Consider the following 18,032-nt stretch of genomic DNA (forward strand, 5'->3'; position numbering starts at 1 on the left):
TAAAACTATATATAATTATGATGCACATTGAGGTTTGAGGACCACTGCTCTAGGAAACTGCTGGAACCCTACAACCTAAGGTGCTAACCTTCAGTTCTTGCTTGAATCAGTTCCCCATGAGGGCACAAGGGGGAGCTCTGGGATCAGCATATGAAAAAGAGCAGCTTGTTCTGAAATAATTAGAATTTTTTTTAGCTTTGGGACTGAATTATGATTTCCTACTAACAGTAAGGAAATGTTAATAGAGCCAGGTTTCTCAGGCTACTTTTGAAGAGGATTTACTTTGCAATTTTTGGCAGTTGGGGGTGGGAGGAGCTTTAAGATCTCCAGAAGAGGGAGGAAGGTGCTAACCAGGCACTTGCCTTGAAAAATCTCATATGCTGTGACCAAGAAGTCTCAGAAAGCAGACTTTGGCAGTTTGGAAGGGATGCCACCCCCGGGAATTCTCCTCTGTTGGCCAAGAATCTTGGCAAAGCTGGCAAATGAGACTTGAGTAATAGTGATGTTGGTTGGGGCTCTGAAGCTTATGATCTGAGAAAATGTCATTAAGTCCCTTAGCCCTGGGAAAGTAAGAATGTCTTAACAGAGTGTGGATGGGCAGGAGAAAAGGGACAAGGTGTGTTCTCTATGTATCTCATGGAGGGAATAGCAAATTATCAGGGCCACCTACTAATCTGCAATTGGAAAACTGCATCCTGTCTGTTTGGTCTGGCAAATGCCTTTGGTTTCTAATTCCACAAAGTGTCTGGGGGGAGTGAGACATTTTAGATTAAAACTTAGCAACATTGTGTCTGTGGCAGAAGAAATCTGAGAGCCAGAGTGCAGTTTTGGGGATTTCTTGGTACAGTTTGTATCTTGGCCAGCAAATGAATTTCTAACAAGGTAGAGTGCTGATAGCCCTAAATAGGTCACCCTCCAGCCTCTGCTTAAGAAACTTTCCAAACCTTTAGTCATGATCCTAGGTGGTTAGAAAAACTGAAGGTTCTCCTTTCTGTAGGAAAAATTTAGACCTAAAGATTGTGTCCAAATCGTTCTTTCAAATAGATGAGAGATTTCTGTGAATTGAAAGGTTATTAAGAAATTATTAGAAAATGGGCAAAAGGAGTCATTTTTGCTCTGGTAATAGAGCTGTCATAGCTCATGAGAGACCTGAGTCAGACCCATTTACTTGACACATTAGGGAACACTGAGGATCTGGGGTATACAGCTGTGGTGGCACAGTCAAGATGGAATGATGCCCTGACTATGTCCGTTGTTCTTTTCTTCCCATCGTATTTTCATCTTGCCATTTTTTCCCTCCAGTTCTTCATAGGTAGAGATTTACAAAGAAGCACAGTAAGCAAAGAGGCAAATATCACATTATCTGGGGGATAACTCAATTGATCTGCAAGTTATTGGTGCCGTGTTTAACATGAGTCATCCTTCTTCCAGCGAGGTCGTCTTTAGTAATTACATGAGTTAGAGGAAAATCATCATCCTCTCTTTCTCTTTCTCTTTCTCTCAATTTATATAACTATATTTAACTGCTTGGATAGTTTATAAATCAGTCTAAAACTGTTTTGCCAAAACCTCCTTCAAAATCCAAATTCATCTTTATTGTAAGTGTAGCCTCGGCCTCAGAGAGTCAGGCTAGTGGATGGTTCAGGGCCAAGTGGAGAGGGACTGCTACCCATTTAAAAAAAAAAAAAAAAAAAAAGCGTAGCCTCTGAGAATATTGTATCTCACAAAAGGGATGCTTCAGCGGTCTGTCCTGATAGCATTCAGAGGTTGAGCATGCCAGGGCTTTATTCCACAGGCTCTGATTTAGAGTTGTTCTGTCAAAGTCACTGGACCTGTAGGACGCTAGTGTTTTCTTTGGTCTTTGCCAAGGTCTGTTGCAGCCAAAAAGTCTATCCATTTTAAAAGGTGGTAAAAGCCAGAGGATAATGATTGGTCAAATGGAGTCCTTGTTTTCCTTTTCCTCTGAACCATTTATGGACAGAGAATAGATATCTAAATCTGTACAAGTTAAATTTAAAAGGCAATAGAATTTAAAAGATTAAAGCCAAGTATGTTCTTAGAACAATGAAAAGTGAGGAGGCATATAAAAGCACTCTGAGCATAAGTAGAAACCGGTTATCATCAAGAAATGGAAAAATTCTACAGAATTGTGAAAATTCTACAGTTCAAACACTAATGAGTAATGTTAGGACATAAAAAGATCACAGAACACTCATAAAGTTTAAGGATCCATTTTGAAATAAGGATGATAAAACTTTGACAGAGTTTGCAGACCTGTAGATAAGAGGGACTGGGGAGTGTCGGCGAATGTAGTTTGTCCAGGTCTTGATCAGATTCTGGCTTTTGGTAATTAACCCAGGAGAGAATCTGCAAAAAGCGAGGTTTTTGCAGGAGACTGGTAGAATTTTATATCCCTTGGATGGAAGAGGAATGGAACAAAAAGTCTTATGTTCAAACTCTATCATAAGTGATGTATACTCCAGCCTTAGGGCAAACAAAATTGGAGCAAGATCCAAAGCCATTTTATGGGCCCCATGCAAGAAGGCTTTCTGGGCATTGGCATTCTCAGCAGAGAAAGACTGAGCTTTCTCAGAAGCCAGAGCCGAGGGGCGTTACCAGCAGCTGGTCAGAGAGCATCACCCATGCCAGAGGATGCCAGTCTCTGACGTCCAAGATTGGGAAACCCCAGGAAACCCAGGAAAAGCTTCACATAAAAGAAGCTGTGGGACAACTGATCTCTGACACCAAACGAGAAAAGTTCTAGGCCCTTAAGACTATGGCCTTCTCCCCAGTCTCTTGAGACCAGCTCCAGAATGGTCAGAACCATACTGACCACATATGTGAATTTTAACTTTGGAGTTTGAATAAGGTTTAGGCAACAACAAGTTTACATTGCTCTTATCAACTATCCTCACCATTAACAATAGGTTGAGGGTTGGGTTGTAATAGTTCATAAGATAATAAGATTATTGTCCATGAATTTTTAGTATGAACCAAGGAGATCCTGCTTTAGGTGAGAGCATTCATTTAAAGGGGGACACTAATAACTCGTAGCTCCATTCACTTTCCTCCCAGAATGTGTATCCCATTTTAGAATCCAAGATAGAACTTCCCCTTAAAAGAAGATTCACCTTAATTCTTAACACGTTGTCGGTGCTGTCCTGATTGGTAAGGCGATTCCAGAAGCAAATGAGGAAACTAGAAAGTCTTCCTCATTTAACGGTAAAACCACATTAAGGTGCCCTTTGAGTCGATGGTGGTTTCTTCACCTAGGATTCACAGCCAGGGCTCATCCTGGGGAGCTCGAGCCTTGTGTGCCCAAAACGTCCATGATTCCCGTGCTGCTCTTCAGACCCCTCCTTGCTGGTGTCTGTGGTGATCTTGTAGACCAAAAATTATAAAAGAAGCACAATTAGTGACACCTTTCGAAAGCCAGTGTGGAGGGGTTGGAGATGATGGTGACTCAGGTCATCAAAAGGTTTCACATATGTGGCGATAAAGCATTTGTCTACCTTACTATATGTTTTTTGTTGTTGTTCTTAGTAGAAGAAAATCTTTTTGTGTTTTTTCTCTTGCATCTTTTTTTTTTTTCTATTTTCCTTTTACATATAAGCACTATTGAAATGAGTACTGCTTCCTACATCCTTGTCACTTCTTACAGAAGGCCTGATTCAAACTGTGAAATTTGGGTTTCTAACAAAGAATCAAATTTGGATGTTCCACATTTTAAATGATTCGGTGGGTTGAAAGAATTAAAGAATTGATTCTAAACTAAACTACTTTTAACCTAAGAGTATATTTTAAAAAGTGAAGTCTACCAGGGAAAGGCAGTGAATCATTGCAGTATTTTGACACTTAATGGCAACTTTATAAGTTACATCAATGTCTTGATTTTTCCCCCCATTTCTGTAGTTCTACCAGTTCTTTAGAAGGTGATGTGCATTGTTAATAGTCTTTGCTATTTTGCAGTACTTGAAACTTGCCCAAATTGTTCTCTCATTTTGTCCTTTATAACCACCCTATGAAGGCAGTGAAACAGACCTTTCACTTCTGCTAAATTACAAATATGAAACAGCGGGGGGAGGGGCTGAGTCAGTTGGGGAAAAAACACAAAATCACTTGCAAGTCCAGCAGGAATTATAACCCGAGTTTTCTCTCCAGAGGTTTTTGCAACTTTAATTAATTTTCCCTTTTCTTTTTTATTTGTTGAGTTTTTTTTCCCTCAAACTTAACCAGACTTACTCTTTCATTTTCCTAAGATAAACAGCCCTCACTGCCCTTGAAAATGTGCCTGCGTTGGAAAGATAAAATAATTTGGGAAGGAGAGAATTGAGCAGGAAAGTATATTGGTAATTTATGCTAAATGATCAAAAAGTTAATTACCTTTAAAGTTTCAATTTATTGTTATGCAACTAATTGTGTTCTTGAAGAACTTTTCTAATTGGTTACCCAATTTTTTTTCAAAAGTGCAATTTTGAGGTGATTTTCCTGATGTAGAAGGTGAGAAATAGTGATAATTTTTCCAGTGGTATGTTTTTCATCTGTTGTACTTAGCTTTTTAAAAAAATCTCTTTTTGTTTCTTCATCTGAATATACTTTACTGCCTTTTACAAACAGAAATTAAGGCAGGTAAGAGTAAAGTCATTTTTCCAAAGAGTCCCCATTCAGCACTGTTCTTAGCTCTAACAGTGCTGCACCTCAATTTCCGAAGCACGTTACACAGAGCTACGCTTTTATTTCCATCCCACCTGTGATTAGTTTATGCATGCAGACATTTGGAAGGATAGTCATATTAAAATGTAGTCAGTTTTTAGGCACGTAGATTTTTGTTTCAGTGTTCATATTGTAGGGTGCCCTTAGAATATATACTAGGAGTATGAAATTTTACTTTGCTGGTAGACCGAAAATTAGTTTTAGACTGCATATCATCAGAAAGGCACCTGAAGTTACAACTTAAAAAGGGGTGTTTTGGGGTTCTGCCTTTTATTGTGTGTCTGTCTTTTTGCCCCAGGTGTTTCGAGACACCTTCACTCAGCAGCAGTAAGGTCTAAAGAAGGTTTCCAGGGCAGTGCCGTGTATGTACACAGCTTAAGGGAAGTAGAGTAGACACACGAACGAAACAGTATTCCCCGAGCTTTAATGAATTCATGAACAAAACAGCCATTCCCACCAGAGCCTTTCCAAATAACTTCTTGCTTCAATCAATAAGGATTCTGTACACAGTAGCAGCAGGTTAATTTCTGAGCCCTGCTGTGTTTATCTGTCCCTAAAATGAAAGAGGCAAGTTGACATAATAGACCCACGTACCACAAAGCAGTTTAGTCTCCATTCAGGCCCCGCTTGGTGGTTGGTTCTGTGCAATCTTGCACCTGTGTCTAAACCCCCTCCATGGTCACCACCTCTTGAAAGTGTCATCGTCAGGCTGAGGAAACCCTGGTTTGCATGGTCATTTGCATCACTGAGCTATGTGGACTTGATAGTTGACTTGTTTTTATACTTCAGGCAATTTTGATTTCATGTTTCTCCACACCCCCTCCCCCAGACTATGGTCCTATTCGTCATTCTGTTCCTGGGAACCACTGGCTAAGTACATTACTTCAAACAGAAATGACACCTCCCTTCTCCCACCTAGTTCCTGCCTGTATGCCTAGTGCCCACCCACTGCTCTGCTCTTGAAGGTGTTGTAATAATGACCAGCTTGTAATTCCCTTCCAGTTCATCTACCACTTCATCCCACCAGCACGCATTCCCTTGCTTTCTTCCTTTCTCTGCTGGCTAACTCTTACTGAATATTCTAGATTTGTCTTAGGCATCCCTTCCACCAAGAAGTCTTCCCAGAGCTTTTTTTGACATTATCTCTGTCTCTCCTTTAAATTTTTAAAAAATAGCTTTATAGAGTTACGATCCTCGTGCCATACACTTTGCTTGCTTAAAACAGACAAGCCAGCGGTTATTAGTATATTCATAGATATGCACAGTCTTCACCATAGTCATTTTTAAGAGCTTTTCATCACCTTGAAGAGAAACCCTAGACCCTTTAGCTATCACCTCCCTATACCTTAGCTCCCTTCCAAGCCCCTAGCAACTACTAACTTACTGTTTTTATAGTTTTTCTTATTCTGGACTTTCATAAAAATAGTATCATTTTTTTAAAATAAAGATTTTATTTATTTATTTATGAGAGAGAGAGCACAAACAGGGGGAGCAGCAGGCAGCGGGAGAGGGAGAAGCAAGTTCCCTGCTGAGCAAGGAGCCTGATGTGGGGCTGTATCCCAGGATCCTGGGATCATGACCTGAGCCGAAGGCAGATGCTTAACTGACTGAGCCACCCAGGACCCCCAGTAGCATCATTTAATATATAGAGTTTATATTCTGTATGTTAGTAGAAGATTCTATATATTAGTAGAAGATTTATATTTTATATATTAGTAGAAGATAGGCTTCTTCTACTTACTGTATTTTCAAGGTTCATCCAAGTTGGGGCATGTATCAGTTCTGCGTTCCTTTTTATGGCCTATTCCCCTGAATGATTATAGCACATTGTGTTTATCTGTTCATCTGCCGATGGACTTTAGAGTTGTTTCCACCTTTTGGCTCTTATGAGTAATGCTCCTACGGACATTAATGTACAAGTTTTTGTGTGGATATAGGTTTTTATTTCTCCTGAATTTTTATCTAGAAGTATCATTACTGGATCATGTGGTAACTCATTTTAATGATCCGAGGAACTACCAGCTTGTTCCAAAGCAGCTGAACCCTTTACATTCCCATTAGCAGCGTTTGGAGTTTCTAATTTCTTGACACGTCCGCAACTCTTGTTATTTTCTGTTTCATTGATTCTAGTAGGTGTGAAGTTGTTGTTTTCTCCCCTTCCAATGTTCTGTTTGTTTGTTTTCTCTGCACCCACACATTGCTTTCCAGTATGCAGTGGGCACTCAAATGTTGATTGGACTTGACTGAATGTGGTATAAGAGCTGCCATTTCATTTTTTATTTCAGCAAGTGCCCAGCAGGCACCTGTGATGGATGTACATTCTATTTTCTGTGGGAGAGCGCTGAAGCTTGTCCTCTGTGCACAGAGCATGACTTCCATGAGATTGAGGGAGCCTGTAAGAGAGGATTTCAGGTAAGGGGCAAATCCATCTAAGCAGATCTATGTGATTGAAGAGAAATTGACTAGTCTGGCGTCCCTGAAATCACAGAAACTCAGGTTCAAAACCATGGCTAAGGCTTATAGTTAACTTAATGTCACATTAGTATGCATTTAAAATCAAGTTTGGAAGGTGAACTCCCACATGCTGGGGTAGCTCATGGTGCACACTGGCATTGGGGGAAATATACTGTGTAAGGGAGTTGCAGGCTGTGGTTATTTATCTGGATTCTAAAGAAATGGTATCATTAAACCAAGATGTGATTTATATAATGCAGTTATAGATATAGTTAAGATGGGGACGGTATAACTCGTTCACTAAAGCGTACCTAAAGAGTAAAGCATGTATCTGGACATCAGGCCTATCCCATCCTGATGACAGTGTTCAGAAATCCCACCAGGATCCGACTCAATGATGCCAGTTCCCCGATAAGGTTACCACCATTCGGATTACGTTTAATATATTTCTCTTATCATTAAATTTTTTTGAAAACATGATTTTTAGTTACTGACAAATATTCTATTGTATACATATTGGGATTTAATAAATCCCCTGTTGGACATTGGAGAAAAATTTGAGAAGTCTTTTTTAAATAACTCTGTAATGAACGTCCTTGTTGGAAATGTGTTATTTGTTTAGAATTTATTATGAGAAAGAGATTAATTGGATCTAAGGAGCTGGACATTTTTAAGGCTCTTGATACATATTACTGACTTGCTTTGGTGGTATCGTTTCGCACTTCTGAGAGTCGTGTCTGAGAGTGCTTAGCGTGCTGTACTAGCTTTGAGGAGTACCGTATGAAAACACAAACTTTTCCTCCTTCAAGATGACTTCCCACTTCAACCTCTCTGAATTCTATTGAAATGACAAGAGAAAAACACAAATGATAATAAATCACTGCTGGTGGTGGTAACCTCAGTGGGGAATTGGCATCAGAGAATCAGATTCTGATGGGATTTCTGAAAACTGGGATGCGGATGAAATAGGCATGATGTTCAGGTCACCTGGAGTGGGGAACATGCTAGAACATGCAGAAGGCTCACGGCATGAGGGGATCAGAGAGGGAGCACTGTTCTGTCCAGGAGAGTCTGGAGGAGCATGTCATTGGCAGGTCAGAGGGCAGGAGTACAAGAAATCGGGGTGTGCCACCTCATCTCCTGCGCTCAGAGTATTAGCGGCAGTAGCCTTTACCTCTAGGAAAAAAACACAGAACTTGTCTCTGATTAGGGATTTTTCAAACTGTAATAACAGTGAACCTATACTAAGAAATACATCGCACAGCAAAGCTAGTACACAGACACCAACGCAGACACATAGCAATATGCCTAAAAACGAAATTAAATTTCATGGAACAATACTTATTTTCATATTTTCTGATAAAGTCTAAGCATAAAGGTCATATAAAATGTATTCTCATGAAATAATTGAATACAAAACAGGAAAAGTCCCCAGATGGACAACACGTAAACAAAAATTAGGAATGTATTATTTCATTTACCAAGTGTGCTTGCCTCTGGATAGCTCCTTACGGTTGAGAGGGCATGTAGACGGCGCTGCTCGTGCACCGGTGAGCCAGTTGGTGGTTAACATTTTTAAGTGGGTCAAGGGTGAAAATTCTTGGCTTACAAAAAAACATGGTTTTAGTCCTCATAATAATAATGATACACATTTTATGTCTCACAGTGGAAATTCTTCTTTATCGTTTCTCTAAAATGGTGATACCCTTATCATTTTCTTAAAGAATAAAGGAGAAATGGATGCCTTCCCTTCTTTGGCCACCAAGTTCAACTCAAGGGCTTTGAAAAGTCAGATGACTTTTATATAAACATTCTCTAATATTCAGCATTTCTCTTCTGGAAAGTAATGATGAGAAGGTTAAGACCATGAGGTTGGAACAGTCTCTCTAATTTCATTCAAAACGCTCTTTATTGACAAAATTCGGTTCAGCATGTTACAAGAATGTTTGGAACAGATAGTTACAAGGTCATTCTTTTTAAATATTTGTTTCTGCCTTAAAAATAATCTTTAGGTACACTTTGATGTGTTTGTCATATTGAAATATATAATTTCCCTCCTATAGTTCTAAATTTAACTTGAGAAATAGTTAAGTATACATTTCGGCTATACTTAGATATCAGTTTTGAAAATATTTGCCAAATGAGATCAGGCTTCAGTTAGAAACATAGAAATGCCATTCCGAAGCTTGTGCAGCTTGCTTAGTGTGTTCAGTTGCACCAGCAAAACAAATGGGCGTGACCCAGTAAGTGGGTGTTTACTTCCAGTCTCTGAATAAAATATTTTAAAATATTTTTAAAAGTCTGCTCTTCAGTCGTAACACAAATGACAGCTTTCACTCTTTTTCATTACTCTTATCCCGTGGGGGATTGTGCCAAGACTCCAGTGAATGCCTGAAATCATGGATAGTACCAAATACCATGAATACTTTGTTTTTCCTTTTACATACATACACACCTCCCTGTGATACAGTTTAATGTCTAAATTAGGCACAGTAAGAGATGAACAACTGATGATAAAATAGAACAATTATAACAATATATAGTAATGAAAGTTATGGGAATGTGGTCTCTCTGTCAAAATATATTGTCCTGTGCTCACCACTGTGATGATGTGAGATGATAAAATGTCTGCGTGATGAGATCAAGTGAGGGGAATGACGTAGGCACATGACAAAGCATTAGGTTGCTATTGACTTTCTAATGATAAATCAGGAGAAGCATGTGCTTCCTATTTGAACTCACAGAAAGTCAAACTGTAGGTAAGAGGGAGCTATGGTAGGTTCACGAGCAAGGGTAGATTTCTTTGGATGCCAAAAGCTTCATGAGTGAGAAAATACAGTGATTGCAAAATATTGCTAAGGGTATCATTTAAGTTTTTAAAATTGCACTGTATTTCCTGCTCCATCCTTTACAGGTTTTCACTCTGTATTGACTAAGAGTATATTTTCCCAATTCTGTAACTATATCTAATCCAGGTGTGTATGAAGTTAAATTTACACATTACAACAGGTCCTCCACAGAGAGGGTTGCAAACTAAGAGAGTGGCACAACTTGTGGGGAAAGTGCTCTTATCAAATTGGATCTTAGAAATCTATACCAGGTTCTCAGTGTGTAGTAAGCATTACTTCTAAATGTCATGCAGTCGTAAAGATTTGAAGAGATACCATGTTATCACTAAGAGGGATATTTTAAAGCTTATCATCAAATTTATCTCACCCTGTTTGCAAAATATCCCACCATGCTAGAAGAATACGTATTTTCAGCTGCAGAGTCAGCCATTTTCTCCTTTGCCAATGACATGTGACTGGATGAAGGGGTAAGGTGTTCTAATTAATAGTTATGGGATGACTGAGAAATTTTGCCAATAGCTTGATCTTTTTTTTTTTTCTTGAACAATTTGAGGAGCTTATGGAAAAGTTAAGTGTTCTGGGTTTACAAGTATCTTTTTGATTTGAAGTTTTAATATTTTGTTTATGACTGTCATTAGACATTAGAGCTTTGCCATTTTCACTGACTGCTGCACATTCGATGAAACCATATAAAGTATTGCATGGTCTTTTATTTTTTTTGTTAGAACGCACTTCAGATGAAGCCAACATGTGTTGACTAGAGTTAATGTTTTTCTATTGTTGTTATTACCCTTAGAGATGTAGCATTTGTATTTAAACATAACCCTCATTTCTCATCTCATTCTTACAAACATTATGTGACCCATTTTAAAAGTGTTTTTTACATTAAATTTAATGAAAATATTAACGTTGTCATGCAGGAAAAAAAAAAACTTCAATTACTAATGTCCTTTCTAAAAAACATGCTGAGAATTCTTATCCAAAACTTGATTGAAACTTTTCCTTAAAGTAAATACCGTTCTCCTGTACTTCGTGTTTAATTGCAGAAATGTGTGCGTGCATGTGTGTGTGTACAATAAAATTACATATTATTATGTTATCCTTCTGTTAGGGTATTGTTAAAGTGACCATCAGACACCAGAAAATTTAATCAGACACAATGGTTAAAAAACTGAGTCTTCTATGTCATTTAATCTCACTAGATACAGTCATCAAACAAATTGCTACTGGTCATTGTATTTGTTGAAGTATAAAAGGAAGCATGCACTGTACTCTAATTCTTGTTTCTGGTTAGTGTTATTTGATCTATTTATTTGAAAAAAGTCATGGTTGATATTCAGTATATTGATTTCATTATTCCCTAGTTAGTTGCAACTTGCAGGTTGAAAAACATTGTCCTAACAACACTGAGTCATCTGCTTTGGGAGGATAAGAATAAGGACCTACTGTGGGCAGTGATGACCCAGAATAATGCATGGGCAATAAGGGTGCAGTCTGTGTGCCTGCCCCAGCACCACTTGCCCGTCATGGTGCACCTGCACGTCCTGGGTCCAGAGTTTGCTCTTCTTCCCAGGGGAGATGCTTGGTGGGGGAAATGGACCTACATCATGGGTAGGTGAAACCCATGACAACCTAAGCTTTCAATTAAAAACATGACTAAGAAGTCAGGGATCATAAGGATTTTGAGGAAAAAAGCCCAAATGGTATGTCCAGGCGAGTCATTTCTAGTCAACCTCCTCACCCTGGACCAAGCCTCCTGATCTGGTGATCCATGTTTTTATTTGGTTTTGTTGTGTTTTTGTTCATTATTGCTCTATTCATTCTCTTCTCTATTTTTTCCTTCTCTTTCTGGAGCTTCTATTGGATGAATGCTGAATAATCCTCTATGCCTACAATGAATAAAGAGTAGAACCCTTCTCCTTCTGAATCTCATTTCACATGTCATCTTTGTGTGTATGTGCTTTTTTAAAGGAAACCTTGTATGTATGGAATGAACCTAAATGGTGCATTAAAGGAATTTCTTTACCCGAGAAAAAGTTGTCAACCTGTGAAACAGTTGACTTTTGGCTGAAAGTGGGAGCAGGTGTGGGAGCTTTCACTGCAGTTTTGCTGGTGGCTCTAACTTGCTACTTCTGGAAAAAGAATCAGAAGTAAGTAACATCATTGGAGTGACCATGTAAGAACTGAAGGATCTCTTTTGTTATGAAAATTATAGACGTAATTATTATTACATCCATTATTTTTTCTCAGACAAGAAACTGCTCCTATGAAGGAGTTATAGGAAAGACCTTTAAGAAAGGAAACAGAAATGATTCTTATTCTACTAATAGTTGATAGAATGTTAGAGGTGATTGAATTAGACCCATTTGTTACAAAATAGAGAAAAATGGAGGCTCTGGCTTATTCAGGTAGATGGGAGCAGAGCTGAGATCAGAGGTCAGGTTTTCTCTCTGCCTCTATTTTTCTTTTCATGACAACATTGTGTCTTCTTGCCCCAATGTTTATTTTTTAGTTTCTTGTGGAACAGACTAAGTATATAGGCAAATACCATCTTTATTTGCTCCAGGACTTCAGGAATCTAGGGTTGAATATTGAGTCTATTTCCTGAATATATATTGATTTGTTACGACATTTGCCTCTTCTACAATGATGTATATATCGGCGGGGCTCTGAAAGTTCTATATTGTAATATCTCTAGGCCGTTATAATATCTGAGGTGGTGAATAGAAAGGAATGGGTTATATACAAAAACAATAAAGACCAGATCACTTACCTATGTGGTATTCTCATCCTTATGAACTAAACTTTGGGAAATCATATAGTCTCTGAGCTTCCAAATATGTATATATTAAAAAAGTGCATTCAAACTTCAAGGTTTCTCTTTGTTTTTCAAAAGTTCTTCATAACTGGACAATTTAATCAATGTAAAATAATTGATAGAGTTAACTATACTGCCACGATTCTCTGAAATCCTGGAAAAGATTTGTGTGTAGATGGTAGATAAATGAGAACGCATAGTGCTTTGGCTATCGGTGAGGGACATTGGTTAGTAGAGCAACTATACTACAAGAGCTGGTGTATGATCACCTAAAATTAGCCTTCATTTGTAATTTATTTATTTATTTATTTACCACTTCATTTATTTACCACTATTTAGACTGGAGTACAAATATTCCAAACTAGTGATGACAACTAACTCAAAAGAGTGTGAACTCCCAGCTGCAGACAGTTGTGCTATCATGGAAGGAGAAGACAATGAGGAAGAAGTTGTATATTCCAACAAACAGTCACTACTGGGAAAACTTAAATCCTTGGCCACAAAGGTGAGAGCAGAATTTTAACCTGGTATTATTTTGCATTTATTAATGAGGGGCCCTGGTAACCTAATAGTAGCTTTCATGCAATGCTGTGATTCGGTCTGTCTCTATCTCCATGGGTATTTTTATCCAACAGAAATACTCTTAGAAGTACACAAGGATATAAATGTAAGAATATTCACCGCAGCATTTTTTTTTTCCTGGTTAATAGAGTAGAAACAACCTTACACACCATGAAGAAGGAGTAGATAAGAAATTTCCATATATCAAAGTAATGGAATCCTGTGCAACTATGCAGCTATTAGAAACGGACATATGTATGTCAATAGGCCAAAGATAAGTAAAGTAAAAACAACACACAGACTATTACATCCATTAAAGATTATTTATGTTAGTCTTTGCAAAGCAGACTGTGAACAATGGCTGCTTCTGGGGAGTCTTGAACTAATGTGAGTAGTACATTTTTGTGATATTTGAATTTTCACAAAGATAATGTGTTGTTCTCTAATTAAAAATTTTAGGTTACAAAAGATCTTATTCACTCATTCTTTTCTTTTTTTGTTTTTTATATCGCAACCCAGTTTTTTCACATAGAAAAAGTAAAATTTATATAAACTGTTGAGGTATTAGAGGTGCCTTATCAGATACCATCACATTTGTCAGCTTTGAAATGATTACGGTATCCAAACAGATTAATGTTAAGCCTTAGATATTATTTGTAAACACATTTTATTGACATTCTTCACCATTGACTTAAATAGGAGAAATTACCAGTGTACCTACACTCAGCATTAAAAATAGAATGAAACAGAAGAAAGAACGTGTTTCAGATGATTTTCAGCAGGAAGGACAAGTGACGGAAGATTCCATTTATTGAGAATGTTTTCGTAACTATTTCCTTTTACTCTCCTGATTAAAGCACATAAATATATTATAAGGGATCATTTAAAAATGAAATGAATAAGCCATATTCCCCTTCTAATGGTTATTTAACTATTTTTCCACTGTGGTACTTTAGGAAGGATGTTTTTGCTCTGGAATAACAAATGCATAGTTAATGTCAAGAACTGAGATTTCACCCTACTTGCAAGATAACAAATGAGCCTGCCACTGTTTCATGGACAGTTTAGGAGATGCAAGACTCCCGGTCAGAGACAAAGCACAGCTCAGAGCTCACTGCAAACACGCTAACCAGGGTATCAGCATTTGTACCAGTTCCCCAAACCCCACTTTCCTCAGGGCTCTGTGAACAGGAACAGATGACATTTGCACACTCAGTGGCCTGCATTACAGGAAAAGAACTGCAAGCTTTGGGAACCTGACTTTTTTAGAATGGGCAGTATTCATGCCTGTCTTTTGCTCCAAAGAGAGAAATTACTGCCGCTGTACTAGAGAGGTAGTGCGTGCTTTCATTGCTTCAGAGGAAGATACCATTTCCTGCCATTTGCTCTGGAAAAATACAATTCCTTTAGCTTCCAAAGCTGCTTTCTATACAAAGATCCTTAAAAAGATAATCTTGAACAAAGGGAAATCACTGTCTTACTCACAAGATCTACAGAAATGCAAAAGAACTGCAGAGAATTGTCTCCCCAAAATAGCCAAACTTAATTTCTACACCATCTTGGCTTCTGGTGAATTTTCCCATTAGTATAGCACACTATCCACCACTCTGTTTAATCTGTTGGACTGAGGCTGGGCTCAAATCCGGCCAATTTACTGTATGTATCATTTAAATAAAGCTACTACCAATACGACACCAAAGAGCAAGATGAGATGAACCTGCATTATTAACCTCAAACATAGCCCCAGGGTCCCAGATCCAACTAGCTGAATAAATTGCATAAACCGTGAGGATCCACCTTAGAAAGCCGGGCATCTTTAAGTACCAGTATTGATCTTTCTACTCAGCCTGAGACCTGTCCATTGAGATCTTTCCTCCATAAAATTCATATGGAATAGGGTCAAAGACATTTTCAGAAATTTGCAGAACCCAATATATCTCCCACTTTTGTCTATACAGCCATGGTAGGGGAACTTGGTGAGCAGTATATTCAACCAAGTGGTCACTGTCTTTTGGTCTAGGATGATGGCAATCCAGACACCCAAAATAGATGAGTGCCTGCACAGGCTTTGTTTTGACCCTCAAGGGTGAAGTTTAGGGCAATTACATCGTCCATAATAATGTTTGAACCGTGAGTTGATGTTGACGTAAATGTCATCAGAGGCTGAGGTGGTGTCATTCCATACTTTAGCTAAAGTCAGAGACAAATTTTTTACCACCCTTTCTAACTGAATAACTGCCTGTAGGGTAAATGTGAATAACATCAGTTATCCCTTCAGAAACCTCTGAATAACCAACTGTAATCTCATTTTGAAAATCCTTGCGGTTGCTAAAGGTTAACGATATATTGGGGCTATTCTCATAAATAGTTGAATTATGACCACTTACGACCCCTCCTAGGATACAAATGTAAGCCACCATGTTTTCAGGAGAGAAGTTAATGCTTCCCTCTACACAAGAAGTACAGTCCTGAAGGTACATAGAGTGCCTTTGGAAATAAAGTATTACAGACAATTGTTGGAGACACCAAGTGGGACCTACATTAATTAGGCAATATGGGCTGATGGTGCCTGCAACCCCCTTGCTGGCTAGTAAATTCATTTCATATAATTGTGTCTCTTCTTTGTCTTTGAGAGGCTGCTTAAGAGCAGTCAGTCCAACTTTTCCTGTTGGTCCATGCTGTAAACTGGGTGGTGCTTATTCACTCCATGGAATGACTGAGCAATGGCAATGGGAATGTTGGTGTTGATGTTATTTGGGGCAGAAACGGGCCATTCCCTGCTGTTTCTTATAGATTTCTCAGTAAGTTTAAAGGGACTTACTTAAGGTTAGAGCATCTGGTGGGTATGGTGAACCTAATAGTCGATTAAATTTAGGATACTTGCAACCATTTGAAAAAGGAACACAAATGCATTATCCTTCATAGAAGGTGACAGGGTGGCTCTGAAAAACAAATTATCTTTAATATTCCTCCATCCTTCATACCTCTCAGGGTCTAAGGTATCTCCTCCAGGCACCTCATTATCAGACTGCATTATTGATCTTCTTCCACTGCCACAAAATCAGTTTTTCCCAGTTCAGCTAAAACTTCATCTTATTTCTACATATCCCCTTATGCCCTTACTGGCACCTAGACCTACGCTCCAGAACATTCAAGTGCAAGAGGGACAAAGGCATTTAAAAAACTTAAGATGGAGACTAAATGTGTCTTCTGCCTTTGTTCATGTGGGCTATGGTAGGAGGTCTTGATGAGCTGTGTAGTCAACAAGTGGTTATTATCCTTTTGATCTAGAATCGTGACAATTCAATAAAACAATGCAGATGGTTATATTAGAATTATATTTGAATCTCCTGGACTTCCTTCTGAACCTCCCTAGACTCTCCAAACTCCCTAGGGGTTTGCTTTTGAGTAAAAAAGACACATCATGTCCATGAGTGGACAGGGTAGAATCCTGGATTTTTATGTAAGCGTGTATAACCTTATATAAGTGCATATAACTTTAATTAACCTTCTTACTGATAATTATGCATGACACAGCCAAGAGGAGATGATCCCTTTCTCGGGACAAGCATGTTTAGTAACTGAATGACCTTATTAAAAGTGTGGACCAGGTGGAGGTAAGGGAGAGATAGAGTCAGAAATCTTTTTGTGTGATTTTGAGAAGGCCCTTCTCATGCTCAATGATACCTTTCAACAGTCTGAAGTAACGAAGGACCACTGAACATCTCTACTCTCAGCCCATTTTCAGGTAGCTTTTGTGATAAAGGGCACCATTGTTAGATGACAAAAGATCCATAAAATCACAAACATGAAACACATTTTTCAAGGGACGTAGTGGTGTGGCTAGAGTTAGTGGATCAGACTGGAACAGCAGCCCCATCATGTGAACAGGTGTCAAAAGTGGTAAGGCACTACTGATGGCCCAAAGAAGTGATCACAGTTGTGACCTCATCAATTTGCCGTGGAAAAACTGGTCAACTCTTGGGATGAATCCCAAGTCTTGCATGCTTGGTAACCCCTGCATCTGAAAAAGAGTCCTTTACTTTGTGCCCAGTGTGGGATGACGGATTCATTGCTATGGCGAGCAGAATGATGGGTCCGGGCAGCATTTGTGGCAGTCTGTCTGGTGCAATCTCTGTTGTGTGCTTAATTCTCTTTGATCTTTTCAGACCATGGGTCCTTAATGGAAGTATCTACATGAGTGACCCAGATGATTTGATCAGCTGAGATTTGTTTCTGGAATTTGTTGCCCCAGAGAGGAGTAATTTTGCTTTATCAGTCTATAGTTTTCCGAGTGGCAGACCAAATAGTTTATTGACTCTTGGTGATAGCTCCAAAGTTAGTGGTGATCTCATAAGGTTTATCAAGATAAGCACTGGCCACAGCTATGAGAATGGCTTTGGATTCTGCCCACTAAGCCAAGCAGTTTGTAAGTTTTCAGTTATGCATACCTGGCACTGAGATAGGAGAGCTACAGCAGCTGGTGAGCACCCATTAGGGTTCAACTCAACTAAATCATCAGTGAACAGGTCCAGGCATGAGGTAGAACTTAGGTGAACTAAGGACTGGAGCCAGTGGCTTCATTTTTGGTGGTGGAGTAAGGGATAAAGTTTCCCCAAAAGGGTATGCTGCCATTT

The 18,032-nt window shown here is 38.7% G+C and overlaps 1 protein-coding gene across 1 annotated transcript in view; it reads left to right on the forward strand.

Moving 5' to 3' along the window:
• The window catches only part of ELAPOR2 (endosome-lysosome associated apoptosis and autophagy regulator family member 2), a 71,639-nt gene that overhangs the window by 43,898 nt on the left and 9,709 nt on the right, over window positions 1–18,032 (forward strand). Inside the window, exons 17-19 of the mRNA XM_008686189.2 lie at window positions 6,999–7,125; window positions 11,988–12,166; window positions 13,174–13,339. Coding sequence (XP_008684411.2) covers window positions 6,999–7,125; window positions 11,988–12,166; window positions 13,174–13,339 — 472 coding nt within the window. The remainder of the gene's footprint in view (window positions 1–6,998; window positions 7,126–11,987; window positions 12,167–13,173; window positions 13,340–18,032) is intronic.

Source organism: Ursus maritimus, unplaced genomic scaffold (genome assembly GCF_017311325.1).
Source record: "Ursus maritimus isolate PB19 unplaced genomic scaffold, ASM1731132v1 scaffold_3, whole genome shotgun sequence".
Lineage (NCBI taxonomy): Eukaryota > Metazoa > Chordata > Mammalia > Carnivora > Ursidae > Ursus > Ursus maritimus.